A 15,478-nucleotide genomic window follows, 5' to 3' on the forward strand; every position below is an offset into this window, starting at 1 on the left:
TGGTCCATTGTTGCATAATGAGCCTGCTCATGATTTCTGCTCAATTTACAGGGTTGTGGGATTGCTTTTGTCCTGACACTGTGCTACCATTATAAGATCTAAGGCTTTACCTTATGAGCTTATATTCCAGTGTGTGGGAGAGAGGAATAATTATGATTTCATGTGAAATATTCTGTATTAGAAGCATTAATAAGTCTTGTGGAATACCAGTGAGGGAGTAAATTATATCCCCCTGAATAGATCAAAGAAGTTTGTATAGAATAAATGATACCTGCGGTGGATCTAGAAGGATGTAGAGAATCTCAGCTGGCAGAGCTGAGGGCATGAGTATTTCAGTTGGAGGAATGACTGGAAATTCCTAACACTTGAAATAGCTTACGTGTCTGGGGATTGGTGAACATGTGGTAATACTTGTGTCTAGTTTGTGTCATTTCTTTTTATACCCGATAGTGGTAAACTCTTAAAATAATGTTAAAACAGGGACATGGCAAGGTCAAGATTATTTTTAGGAATCAGATGAAGAGAAATAAACCTGTTTTTGAGACTTGGGTTGGAGGTAGATGGAAAACGTATAGTGTGTCTCTTGCCAATTGGGATGAGTGAGTGTGTGTATATATGTCTGTGTGTATGTATATATCTGTGTGTGTGTATATCTGTGTGTGTGTGTGTGAGTGTAGAAAAATGTCACTGGACACCCTCAGGAAAGCAAGTCCAACATGGGTGTACAGAACAGATTTTTAAAAATATAATAGAATGTACACAGAAATATGTTCTGAGGGAATGAAGCAGAACAGATTTTGGTGTAAATAGGAGAAGACATTGGTTATTTGGTCTTTCCTTAGTTGATTTATTTATTTACTCTATTCTTTCATTTCATATTTATCTACACCTCCCTGTGCACTAGGTCAAATGAGAATTATATGAATATTTCATTTATGTGTCTTTTTTAGGAAAACGAGTTTGTGCTGGAGAAGGCCTGGCCCGCATGGAGCTGTTTTTACTCCTGGTCAGCATTTTACAGCATTTTACCTTGAAACCTCTGGTTGATCCGAAAAACATTGACACTACACCACTTCTGAAAGGGATGGGCTCTATACCACGCTTCTACGAGGTCTGTTTCATTCCAGTCTGAAGAAATGGCTGCTGCCAGATCACAGACGAGTCTCTCCTGCTCTATCTACACAAGCTGATGCTCTTTGCTGTTGCTGTTAGCTATGGTCCACCTCTCCCTTAATGTCAAGAGTGACATTCCTGAGCCCTGTCTCTTCTGATTTTCTTTAAGATTCAGTTCAAGTTTTGCTTCATGAAATATAGCTCACTGTTTTGTCTCCAATAAAATGTTTTTTGTAATTCTATCCTGAGATCTTAAGCTGTATCTCATCTACAGTGGAAAGGTACCTTATAAATGTCGTCTTTTGATTTTTTAAAAAATTAGAGTAGAAAATTATCACGTGTTAAAAATATATATATGTATAATGTACTCATCTCTTACTTATATTTATCTCTTCAGGGGAGTAATCTCTTGACAGTTTGGCATGTATAATTTCTGTTTTTTTCGATGTTCATTAAAGTGTAATTATATATGTGATGTATTTGTTTTTATATACGTATACATATATATATACACATACATACATACATGCAGGAAGGAAGCAGAGGAATATTGCTCCAGCTAGAGTGAATAACATGAGATAAAAATTACATTTGCTGGTTATTTTCAAGGCTGTCCTTTCTCTTTTCCCCTAGTTATTAAACACAGACTCAAAAATAGACCCAATTACAGATATACAGACATAAAAAAGAAGGAAAATAATATGTATTTATGGTTATATTTGAACACACATAGAAATATACATGTGTGTTTCTGTGGGTATGTGCGTATGTATGTATTATTTATAATATATCTCTGACTTCTTGGTGACATTAGATAATAGCAACAGATACTTTCACAATCTATATAAATAAATATATCTCATAATACCATATTTCATGCCTATAATAATCTTAAAAATTATCTTAGCGTTTAAGGATATCTAGATTAATTTTGAACTTTTGTTATTATAGAAATGCTCCTACCTGCATATATCTTTTATTATTCTCTTACTATCTCTTTGGGATAATTTGCTAGAAGTGAAGTGTCTGCACATAAATGTGCATTTTTGTTTTTCATCGATACTGAAGATTAATGCCCTAAAAAGTTTGTATTTCTTTACTTTTCTGTCATGACTGTAATAGAAAGACTATTTGACCGAAAATTTTATATGCTGAGAACTGAATTCTTTGGTAGATTTAGTAACTTTAGTTAGCTTTCATGGATTTTTCAAGTAGGAAATTTTATCATCTACAAATAATATATAATTGCAATGACCAGAAACTTCTTGATATAACATCTATATTTATGTCTGTATTTTTCTTCCTCTGTCTGGCTCATCACAGACACACACACACACAAACACATGCCTATGTACATATTTGTCAGCAGGAAAGAGTGTTCAAAGTTGTGAGGATTTCTGGGGACAAGAAAGCAGAGGTTTTGGGAAATCCATATTAGGAAGCCTGTTATTTGATGTGATTTATCTTTGAAGTGATTGTTGATTTGAAATCAGGAGCTGAGAGTTTGAAGGGCTGACTATAAAATGTCATGTAGGATCTTTAGACCAGAAAAAAATTTTGGAAGGTTCTGAGCGCTCGTAGAAAAAAAAATTGGAGTCTAGAGCTTGCCAAGTAAGAACGATCAAGTAAATGTTCCAACTTCAGCTGAAGCCTGAAGGTTATGAATATCTGCAAACAAGCCTTAAGAATAAACCTGAAGTTGAAGAATAGTTATAAGACTAGAGTTCATCTTTAAGTAATTTTAAACATTGCTTAAATTACATTGATTCAACCCAAAACATTTTCTGCTTGCTGGAACATTCTTTCTGCTGGAGAAAACTGTCACCCAGAGCCCCAGATTATCATTGCATTATTTGATGTACAATGTGTAGCATAGACACACACCTAGCTGGTGCAACAAGTGACCTTCTCAGTAAATGTAAAAAGTTTGATAATGGTCAACATTTTTTTTATGATAAACATTCTCTGTAAATTGAGAAAAATTCTGAAAAAAGATGTCTTCAAAATCCTAGAAACTATTTTCATTAATGGTGAAATATTGAACCCTGTAAGTTTGAAAAAAGTAAGAGTATCCACTTTTCATTACTTCCTTCCAAAATTAGACTGAAAGATGTCAGCAAATGTGGTATGGAGTAATGACTTCTAATAATTCTCTCTGACATAAAACAATGAAAGTGCAAGTAAAAATTATCAGATCTGCTTTCTCAGATCTTTGGCCATTAGCCAAGACGTGCATCAATCTGCGAAGTGTTTCTTCAAGAAAATGGATAAACCTCAGTGTTTGTCATGTTTTGCCCTATTCCCTTCTATCTTCCCACCTTTGAGGTAACCTTGAAAAGCTACAGACTATAATCATGGTGAAAAGCATCAACAATATATCAGGAGGCAGTGAGTGGAGCTGAAACTCCTTGAAAACCCTGTTCCCAGAGAATCATTATTATTTGACCTGCTTGTGATCACTGTGGAAGACTTCATTCAGGATTGATCTTACTTAGAACTTTCCCAGTATGAACAGCGTTTCAACAGGCACACTTGTTGAAAACAATCAGGGGCAATTTTTGAATATTGTAGATGCTTGAAGCTATAGAAATCAATACACTAACCAAAAAGCTTAAAAGGAAAAGTTGAGGAATGAGATATTCATGGAAGGCTTTGAAAACCTGATGAATTCCTGAGACACTGCATGTGTGTGTGTGCTAAGTCACTTCAGTTGTGTGACTCTGTGCAACCCTAAGGACTATAACCAGCCAGGCTCCTCCGTCCCTGGGATTCTCCAGGCAAGAACACTGGAGTGGGTTGCCATTTCCTTCTCCAATGCATGAAAGTGAAAAGTGAAAGTGAAGCCGCTCAGTCCTGTCCGACTCTCAGCAACCTCATGGACTGCAGCCTACCAGGCTCCTCCGTCCATGGGATTCTCCAGGTGAGAGTACTGGAGTGGGGTGCCATTGTCTTCTCTGTACACGTTGCTTACAAACACTTATTTGAGATGGATCATAAGTATGAAAAATAGAACTATAAAGCCTCTGCTGTGAAACTTAAGAGAAAGTCATTATGACTTTGAACTTGATAAAGTTTTAACAAAATAGAACAACAAAGCACTAATTATAAGACATCAACAAATTGGTCTTTATTTAAATTAATTTTAAAACTCCTATTCATCAAAAAACATCATTTAATATCATCAAAAAGCTAGCCAGAGTCTGGGAGAAATATTTACACTGCATAAATCCAATGAAGGACTTACATCCAGATTACATCAGTAAAAAGAAAGACTTCCATTCAGATATTTTTTTAGATGGGCAAAATGTTTGAACAAATTCTTCACAGAAAAGAATATCCATGTGGTCAATAAATAGGAAAAAAGGTACTCAACATTTTTAGTTATGTGGGAAATAAAAATTAAAATCACAATGGATTACTAGTATGTACCTACCAGAATTCTTTAAAAGTCCTGAAAATTCCAAGTGTTCATGAGGAAGTGGTACTACTAGACCTTCCATATATTTTGGTGGGAGGATAAACTGTTTCAAAACCTTGAAATGTTTAACCATATGTTCTAAAGCTAGACATCTGCCTGCTCCTGGAGCCTGAGGACTTTAAGCTGTTTATCCTTGCAAAATGTCAGCTTGTATCTAAGATCACACATGGAAAAAAGTGTTCACAATAGCTTTCTTTATAGTAGCTCCAAACTGGAATCAACTCAATGTCTATTGGCATAACGGTGGGTAAATATATCACATCACATTCATGGAATAGGATACTGCCATCAATAAAAAAAGACAATCCCTTGCAACTTGTGGCAACATGGAAGAATCTCCAAGATGAGGTTGAACGAAAGAGTCCAGACACCAAAAAGTACATTCTGTAAGATTCTGTTTCTGTTCTTTTCTAGCATAGGTAGAAACTAACCTTCATTGAGAGAAGTCAGAATAATGGTTTATTGTCTGGGGTAAATAGACTGGAAAAGGAAGTGAGAGAGCCTTCTGTGGTATAGGGACATGTTGTAGATTTTGATGTAGACGGTGCTTAGGAAGGTGTACACATATGGGAAAATTCACCAAAGTGTACACTTAAGGTTAATACACTTTACTGCATGTATTTTATGTTAATACTTTATCAAGGGAAAAAATAAAACAAAATAGACATAAAAAACAAGATGCACACGAAAGTATGAGGATAAAAAGTAGACAATAGAAAGAAAAACCTGTTAAATCAAAGCATTGGAATTATCTGAAAATAGCAAGTATGATGAAAATTTATGGAAATGAAAAGAGAAAGAATGCCAGAATAAAAAGCAGAAAAGAACATATTTAAGGTGCAATGTAATGGTTTTATATATGAATACATTGTGAATGATTACCACAATTGTTCCATAATTATCATAAACATTAAAGCAGGTATGAGGAGATGCCTATCTGTGTTTTTTTTATTGCATTTCCCTGGTGACTAGGGATGTTGAGCATCTTTCAACAAACCTGTTAGCCATTTGGAAACTTTCTTTGGAAAAATGTCTGTTCAGATCATTTGCCCATTAAAAAAAACTTTTTATTTTGTATTGGGTTATAGCTGATTAACAATGTTGTGATAGTGTCAGGTGAACAGTGAAGGGACTCAGCCATACATATATGTGTATCCATTCTCCCCTAAATACCCCTCCCATCCAGGCTGCCACAAAACATTGATCAGAGTTTCATATGTTATACAGTAGGTCCTTGTTGGTTATCTATCTGAAATATAGCAGTGTGTACATGTCCATCCCAAATGCTCTAACTATCCCTTTCCCCCGGCAACCATAAGTTCCTTCTCTGTGAGTCTCTGTTTTGTAAGTAAGTTCATTCATATCATTTCTTTTTAGATTCCACATATAAGAATGTCTTCCCATTTTAAAAACTGAGTATTTTTTTTAAATTGAGTTGTATGAGTTCTTTTTCTTTCTTTCTTTCTCTATTCTTTATGGATATATGAAAAAGTTTTTATTTATTTGCACATTTAAGCAAAGTTGGTTTATAATATGTTTTTCACATGTACAGCATAATGATTTAGTATTTTGTAGAGTATACTCCCTTAAAAGTTGTAACAGGGTAGTGGCTATAATTCCCTGTGCTATACAATATATTTTTGTTGCTTATCTATTTTATAGATAGTGGTTTGTATCTCTTAACTTCATGCCCTGGATTGACATTTCCCCTTGTCTCTTTCCTTTGGTTACCACTAGCTTGGTATATATATCTGTAGGTCTCTTTCTGTTGTACATACACATTTGTTTGTATTATTTTTTAGTTTCCACATATAATGGTATCATATAGTATTTGTCTTTGTTTGTCTGACTGAATGTCCATCCGCGTTTCTATAATTGGGAGAATTTCATTCTTTCTATGACTGGGCAATATTCCATTATATGCATATACTGCTGCTGCTACTGCTGCTGCTGCTGCTAAGTTGCCTCAGTCATGTCCGACTCTGTGCGACCCCACAGACGGCAGCCCACCAGGCTCCCCCGTCCCTGGGATTCTCCAGGCAAGAGCACTGGAGTGGGTTGCCATTTTCTTCTCCAATGCATGAAAGTGAAAAGTGAAAGTAAAGTCGCTCAGCCGTGTCCGACTCTTAGCGACCCATGGACTGCAGCCTACCAGGCTCCTCCATCCATGGGATTTTCCAGGCGAGAGTTCTGGAGTGGGTTGCCATTGCCTTGTCCGATGCATATACTACATCTTCTTTATTCATTCATATGTTGACTGACACGTAGCTTGCTTTTATATCTTCACTGTTATAAATCACACTGCTAGGAATATTGGGGTGCATGTATCTTTTCAAATTAAGATTTTCATTTATTCTGGATATATACCCTAGATATGCCCAAGATTGCTGGGAGAAATATCAACAGCCTCAGACATGTAGATGATACCACTTTAATGGCAGAAAGTGAAAAGAAGCTAATGAACCTCTTGATAAGGGTGAAAGAGGAGAGTGAAAAAGCTGGCCCAAAACTCAACATTCAAAAAACGAAGATCATGGCATCGGGTCCCATCACTTCACGGCAAAGAGATGGGGGAAAAGTGGAAAAAGTGACAGATTTTACTTTCCTGGGCTCCAAAATCACTGCAGATGGTGAGTGCACTCATGAAATCCAAAGACATTTGCTCCTTAGAAGAAAAGCTGTGACAAACCTAGACAGCATACTAAAAAGCAGAGCTATCACTTTGCTGACAAAGGTCCATATAGTCAAAGCTATGATTTTTTTAGTAGTCATGTGTGTATGCATGTGAGAGTCAGACCATAAAGAAGGCTGAGAACCAAAGAATTGAGGCTTTGGAATTATGGTGTAGGAGAAGACTGTTGAGAGTCCCTTGGACTGCAGGAGATCAAACCAGTCAATCCCAAAGGAAATCAACCCTGAATATTCATTGGAAGGACTGATGCTGAAGCTGAAGTTCCAACACTTTGGCCACGTGATGCGAAGGGCAGACTCCTTGAAAAAGATCCTAATGCTGGGAAAGATTGAAGGCAAACGGAGAAGGGGGCAACAGAGGATGAGATGGTTGGATGGCATCACTGACTCAATGGACATGAATTTGAGCAAACTCTAGGAGATAGTGAGGGACTGGGAAGCCTGGTGTGCTGCAGTTCATGGGGTTGCAAAGAATCAGACACAACTTACTGACTGAACAACACAACAGAACCCAAGAGTGGAATTGCTGGTTCTATTTTAGCTTTGTGTGGAACCTCCATACTATTGATATTTTTCTTAGCGGTTGCACCAATTTACATTCCCATCTGTTCACATCTGCTCCAACGTTTGTTATTTGTGGTCTTTTTGATGATAGCCATCTGACAGGTGTGAGATATCTCATTGTTTTGATTTTCATTTCTCTAATAATCAACAATGTTGAACATCTTTTCATGTTCTCATTAGCCTTTAGTGTGTCTTTGGAATAATGTCTATTCAGATCTTCTGACCACTTTTTGATTTGGTTGGGTTTTTTATATTAAATTTTATAAATTGTTTATATATTTTGGATACTAACCCCTTGTTGGTCATATCATTTGCAAATACTTTCTCCCAGTCTGTAGATTATTTTTTCATTTTGTTGATGGTTTCCTTTGCTGTGCAACAGCTTTTAAGGTTAATCAGGTCCCATTTGTTTATTTTTGCTCTTGTTCCCTTTGTGTTAGGAGACAAATAAAAAGCAATATTGCTATGATTTGTGTCAAAGTGTGTTCCGCCTATCTTTTTGTGTAGAAGTTTTATGGTCTCCAATCTTACTTGTAGGTCTTAATCCATTTGAGTTTGGTTTATTTTAAAAAATTTATTGATTTAATTAATTAATTAATTTATTTATTTTTGGCTCTGCTAGGTCTTTGCTGCTGCATGTGGGCTTTCTCTAGTTGTGATGATCTGGGGATATTCTCTAGCTGCAGTGCTTGGGCTTCTTATTGTGGTGACCTCTCTTATTGCAGAACATGGGCTTTAGAGCACAGGCTCAGTAGTTGTGGCACATGGCCTTAGTTGCCCCAAGGCACGTGGAATCTTCCCGGAGCAGGGATTGAACCAGTGTTCCTTGAATTGGCAAGTTGATTCTGAGTCACAAGACCACCAGAGAAGTCCTTAGTATATTTTTGTATATTATGCGAGTAAATGTTCTAATTTCGTTGTTTTACATGTGAAAGTGAAAGGTTCACGGTTCATGTATTGCTGAAGCCTGGCTTGGAGAATTTTTTTTTTTTAATGTTTTTATTTATTTTTATTTATTTATTTTTTACTTTGCAATATTGTGATAGTTTTTGCCATACATTGACATGAATCAGCCATGGGTTTACATGTGTTCCCCTTCCTGGACCCCCAACCCACCTCCCTCCCCATCCCATCCCTCTGGGTCATCCCATTGCCCCGGCCCTGAGCATTTGTCTCATGCATCGAACATGGAATGGTGTTCTGTTTCACATATGATAATATACATGTTTCATTGCTATTCTCCCAGAACGTCCCACCCTCACCTTCTCCCTCAGAGTCCATAAGACTGTTCTATGCATCTGTGTCTCTTATTCTGTCTCGCATATAAGGTTATCGTTACCATCTTTCAAATTCCATATATATGCATTAGTATACTGTATTGGTGTTTTTCTTTCTGGCTCACTTCACTCTGTATAATGGGCTCCAGTTTCATCCATCTCATTAGAACCAATTCAAATGTATTCTTTTTAATGGCTGAGTAATATTCCATTGTGTATATGTACCACAGCTTCCTTATCCATTCGTCTGCTGATGGACATCTAGGTTGCTTCCATGTCCTGGCTATTGTAAACAGTGCTGCGATGAACATTGGGGTACATGCGTCTCTTTCAATTCTGGTTTCCTCAGTGTGTATGCCCAGCAGTGGGATTGCTGGGTCATATGGCAGTTCTATTCCCAGTTTTTTAAGGAATCTCCACACTGTTCTCCATATTGGCTGTACTAGTTTGCATTCCCACCAACAGTGTAAGAGGGTTCCCTTTTCTCCACACCCTCTCCAGCATTTATTGCTTGTAGACTTTTGGATAGCTGGCTTGGAGAATTTTGTGCATTACTTTACTAGCGTGTGAGATGAGTGCAATTGTGCAGTAGTTTGAGCATTCTTTGGCATTGCTTTTCTTTGGGATTGGAATGAAAACTGACCCTTTCCAGTTTTTTTTATTTTAATTTTTAATTTAATTTAATTTTTAATTGCTACAAACAATTAGCAAGCCAAATACAGATGTTGAATCATCATTGCATCCCTGGAATAAATCCCACTTAATCATGGCATATGATCCTTTCAGTGCATTTTTGTATTTGGCCAGAGTTAGGTGTCCTTCTTATTGCAGGTGAGGAAAGTCTTAATGAGTTTTACATTCTAAGGAGTTCTCAGACACACAGTGATGTGTCTAGGGGAAGAATTTCATCAACTCATACTCTAGTTTTCTCAATTTGGAAGAACTGGATCAACTTTTGAAGCCTTAGTGATCTGGCCCAATGGTGTATCATGAAGTGGGGGGACCATGTGGGCTCAGGGACTGGTGCTTCTGATCATGGACAAAGAGCCATTCTACCAGCCCCAGAGTGGGCACCATGTAAGTTCTATCTGATCTCAAAAAGGTGTCTTGTTCCACGAAATACTGAAGAAAATAAATATTTTCTGCCAATTTCTCTCTTCTAAGTTTCCACTCTCCTCCAGGAAGTGGCTAGGGTCAAACACCTCTGGGTTGGGGAATTCTTTGTCATTATCCAGCACAGAGGTCAGAAATGTAAACATGGTTGTGTCATGAAATGTGTTATGAAGTCATGGAGCTGGAAGAAATGTTGCAACTCAGCCCATAGATGAGGAAGCCTAGGTCCAAAGAAGAGCAGAGGCATTTCAAACCAGACAGACAAAGCAATAAGCACGGATAAGTTTAATGCCAGTGGCAGTGATCTTGTTAAAGTAGCCTCCCATAGCATTTGAAGTACTGAGGACATGGGTGGTTGGCTACCAAACCTGAATCTGTCTTGCTTTCACGGAGTCTGGACACTGGTGTCTGTACCCATCTGCTGCTCTATTTCATTACTTTAGTTTTCATTCACGTCATCTCTGCTGGCGCTTGAAATGTCCAAAGTATCCATTCCCAGGGCTTTTGTAAATATACAAATAAATCTGACCTAATGAAAAAGGACCTCTTCTGAGATAATGAGAAGGAGTTCAGTAATAGCTAAGGTGTGTTTATCACTGCAGTGTAATTTGTTTCCCTTAATTAAAAAATATGGGGCACATCTTCACTATGAATTGATCCTAGCTTAAAAACACAGAAGAGAGGATAAAATAGAAAAAAAATGATCATTTGGCAGCAATTCAGATTAGGACCATCAACAGATGCTAAAGCTGTTGGGTGAATGCTTTGACTGTAGAATATTCTCAAGGTCTTAAAGTACCATGCCATGAATTTTTATTAATTATGTATTAAATGACGAAACCTCTGCAATGGGGACATCTGGGAATACCTCCTTGTTTAGTGAGGAGGTTGACATAACCAGTAATGGGATACGTGATTTTATGTGCCTCCATCTTCCCAATGAGATTCAGTGGGACATACATATAGCATCTATGTAGTTCTCTTGCCAAAATCATAGCCGGAATCTAATCTCTAGAAAACAGTGAAACATTTCACATGACTACTAGCTTGGACCCCCAAAAGGTAAATGTAATGAATGGGAATAAAGAAACAAAGTGAATTTATTCTTGATTACAGGAGACCAAAGGGAAAAGATAACAAAATTATATGCCATTTTCTTTGGATACTGAATTGCAAAGGAAAAAAAAAGCTATAATTGATATTCTAGGAAAGTTAGAAAAACTTACATATAGATTATATATTAGATACTATTGTATCAATAATAACTCCTGAGCACAAAATTTTTTACTGTTATGAATGAAAAGATCTTTGTACTTGGGATATGCGTAGTGGTGTATTAATGGATACACTTCTCCAACTATAAAAGACTAAGTCTCATTTGTAATTGAGATTATAGTCATTTCAGTGAGATTCTGACACAGGACAAGATTATGTATGTTTCTAATCTGCTATGCATATACAGAGTTTCCTTAAAGGTAAATTTCTGAAATAAAGTTGTCCATAAAATGTAAAATTACTAACACCCAGATTATTTTTTATTGAAAAAAGTGGAAGTGTCCAACATTTTGCGATCCCAGGGACTGTAGCCCACCAGGCTCCTCTGCACATGGGATTCTCCAGGCAGGAATACTGGAGTGGGTTGCCATGCCCTCCTCCAGCGGATCTTCCTGATCCAGGGATAGAACTTGAGTCTCCCACATTAACAGGCAGATTCTCTACTGTCTAAGACAACAGGGAACCCCCCCCTTTTTTTTATTGTCATAGTTAACTCAAACTTCATGGTGGCTCAGACAGTAAAGAATCTGCCTGCAATGGAGGAGACCTGGGATAGATCCTTGGGTTGAGAAGATCCCCTGGAGGAGGGCATGGAAACACAGTCCAGTACTCTTGCCTGGAGAATGAACATGGACAGAGGAGACTGGTGGGCTATAGTCACAACTGAGTGACTAACACTTTCACTTTTTTCATAATTAACTTAAATATTATATTAATTTCAGGTGTACAACGTGGTGACTAGATATTTTTACAATTTATATTCCACGTAAAGTTGTCATAATATATTGGCTATATTCCATGTGTTGTACATTATATCCTTGTATATTATTAACTTTAATTTTATACTTAGTAGTTTGTACTTCTTAATGCCCTTTCTTTATCTTACCCTTTCCCTCTACCCCTCTCTGCACTGGTAACCACTAGCCTATTTTCTGTGTTTGTGAGTCTCTTCCTGTTTTATTGTATTAGTTCATTTGTTTTATCTTTGATTGCACATATAAGTGAAAATGTCCAGTATTTGTCTTTCTTTATCTAACTTATCTCACTAAGCATAATACCCTCAGGATTATCCATGTTTTTGGAAATGGTAAAATTTCATTCTTTTTTATGGCTGAGTAAAATTCCATTGTATATATGATGTTAGCTGTTGGTTTGTCGTAAATAGCCTTTACTATCTTGAAATATGTTCCCTGTATACCAAGTCTGTTGAAAGTCTTTTTTTTTTTTTTATCATGAATGGATATTGAATTTTGTCAAATGCTTTCTCTGCATCGGGTAAGATGATCATATGATTTTAACCCTTTGTTTTGTTAATGTGGTATATCACTTTGATTGGTTTGTAGGTGTTGAATCATCCTTGCATTCCTAAAATAAATCCCACTAGATCATGGTATATGATCATTTTTATGTATTGTTGAATTCAGCTAATATTTTGTTCAGGACTTCTTTTTGTTCATCAGGGAAACTGACCTGTAGTTTTCTTTTGTAGTAGTGTCTTGGTTTGGTATCAAAGTAGTGATGGTCTCACAGAATGAGTTTGGAGGTGTTTTCTCCTCTTTAGAATGAGTTTGGAGGTGTTTTCTCCTCTTCAGTTTTTTGGAATAGTTTGAGAAGGATAGGTATTAACTATTTTTTTCTGGCTCTGCTGTGCAGCTTGTGGGTTCTTAGTTCCCTGACCAGGAATTGAATCTGATCACCAGCTGTGAAAGCACAAAGTCCTAATCACTGAATCACCAGGGAATTCTCAACTATTTTTTAAATGTTTGGTAAAATTCCCCTGTGAAGCCATCCAGTCCTGAATGGTTGTTTGTAGGCATATTTTTTTATCATCGCTTATTCAATTTCATTACTAGTAATTCATATGTTCTGATTATCTATTTCTTCTTGATTTAGTCCTGAAAGATTGTATGTTTCTAGGAATGTATCCATTTCTTCTAGGTTGTCCAGTTCCTTGGCAAATAACCCTTGGTAGTATTCTCTGATGATTTTTTGTATTTTTGTGATATTGGTTGTAACTTTTCAATGATTTCTAATTTTATATGTTCCACTCTTAATTTCCGTAGTGAGTCTGGCTAAAATTTTGTCAATTTTCTTTTCCTTATCAAAAAACCCATTTCTTGGTTTTGTTGGTCTTTTCTATCATTCTTTTAGTCTCTGTTTTACTTATTTCCATCGCGATTTTTATTAATTCCTTCTTATGCTGATTATGGGCTTTGTTTGATTTTTATAATTCCTTTATATGGCACCATGGTTCAATATTCCAGATTCACACTAATCAGTGACTTTCAAAATAAATATTAATACAGTTAATAATTACAGTGCCAGCTTATTAAACTGGAGTCAGAAAAGTTTGGTTCTGTAACCTTTAGAATTTAAGCGAACCCATGTCTCAGGGAACATTTTAACCAGGACAAACCAAAGTACTACTTTCCTGTCTAACTCACATGGCTCTAACTCTAATAGAACCAGATCAGCTTATCTTGAATAAAAAAGCTATCACTTTCTTGGAGTAACCATTTTATTCCCTGAGTAAGGGGTGTCCTGCTTGGTACCTGCTTCCTTCTAGGTGCACTTTCTCTCCCAGATGTGGGAAGTTTTCTGCCATTGTTAATTTCAATAAGCTTTCTGGTCCTTTCTCTTTCTCTCTCCTCTGACTATGACTCCTATACTGCATGTATTGCTCTACCTGATAGTGTTCTATAAGTCCCTTAAACTTCTTTTCTTTTTCCTCCTTTTTTCTCTCAATTGAATAATTTCCAAAGACTTACCTTCAAGTTTACTGATCTTTTGTTCTGCTTGATCTAGTCTATTGTTACATCCTCTAATGCTTTTTTTTTTAAATACAAAAAGTACTCTTCAGCTCTATGACTTCTGTTTCATATCTTTGAATTTTCTGCCATGTTGTTGAAATTCCTACTTCATTTCTTTACTGTTCTCCAGACCTCAGTGATCAACTTCATGACTTATTTTGAATGATGTTTCAGGTCAATCATACATTTCCTGTTTCTATATTTTTCTTGACTCTCTGCATTGCTGTTTGCACATTAGACAATAGCCAGTTTCAGTCTTCACTGACTAGTCACATGGAGGAGAAGAACTTCACCAATCAGCTCAGCCAGAGGTTCTAGAGGTCTCTCAAACCTGTGTGCTAGTCCAGCCTGCTTCTTATGTTCTAGAAACTCCCAGGTATCTATAGCTTGCTGAGTCCTTTCAATGCTCCAAGACAGGTAACACATAGGCCAGTTCCTCCTGAAACTCCCCCATAGCTGTGAGAGGTTGGAATGCCAGATGTACATGCCAACTCCTTTGCTTCTCAAGGAGAAGCTGAGAGCTGGGAGGGGGATTCCTGCCCAGTTATATGGCACATTGCTGGGCTTGATAGTTGTGATGAGAGAGTATCTGCTTCTCTTTCTGGCTTTGACATGGCTAGGTTCACATTCACATTCGCTTTCAACTAGTTTTTGGATTTTTACAAAGAAAATTTATTCATGTGTTGCTTTGAATTAATGTGTCCATTAGGAGAAGGAAAGTTCAAGTCTTCCTATTGTGCCATGTTACTGATGTTACCCTTTCCTGTGTGAATTTTGACAGATTGTGTGTGAAATTAACCTATGTCATTGAACTTCTCAAACTGGTGGGCATACAGCTTCATAATAGTCCCTTATTTAGTGCTCTGGGACTCAAAGTTATGGTCCCTCTTTTAGCAATGATATTAATAATGTATGTCTTCTCTCTTGGAGTGTGGAATAGGTTACTTAAGGGTTTATCAATTCTATTCAACTTTTCAAAGAATTAGCTTTGGTCTCATTGATTTTTATCTTGATTCCTTGTTTGCAATTTCACTGATTTCTGCTCTAATTTTCATTTGTAGTTTTCTGTGGCTTACTTTGGATTTAATTCCTTACTATCACTGATCTCAATATTTTCCTATTGAGGCACTTCTGGACACAATCTCTTTCAGTTTCAA

At 36.8% G+C, this 15,478-nt stretch overlaps 1 protein-coding gene across 5 annotated transcripts in view; it reads left to right on the top strand.

Annotated features, from left to right (window-relative positions):
- LOC145530782 (cytochrome P450 2C21-like) overlaps window positions 1–1,588 on the top strand; it is a 47,177-nt gene extending 45,589 nt beyond the window's left edge. For all 5 annotated transcript variants that reach the window (XM_081552242.1, XM_081552241.1, XM_081552238.1 and 2 more), the window contains one exon: window positions 951–1,588. In XM_081552242.1, coding sequence (XP_081408368.1) covers window positions 951–1,132 — 182 coding nt within the window. In that variant the 3' untranslated portion in view covers window positions 1,133–1,588. The remainder of the gene's footprint in view (window positions 1–950) is intronic.
- Window positions 1,589–15,478: the final 13,890 nt, after the last annotated feature.

Source organism: Giraffa tippelskirchi, chromosome 2, assembly GCF_054371585.1.
Source record: "Giraffa tippelskirchi isolate mGirTip1 chromosome 2, T2T-mGirTip1v1.2.pri, whole genome shotgun sequence".
Classification (NCBI taxonomy): domain Eukaryota; kingdom Metazoa; phylum Chordata; class Mammalia; order Artiodactyla; family Giraffidae; genus Giraffa; species Giraffa tippelskirchi.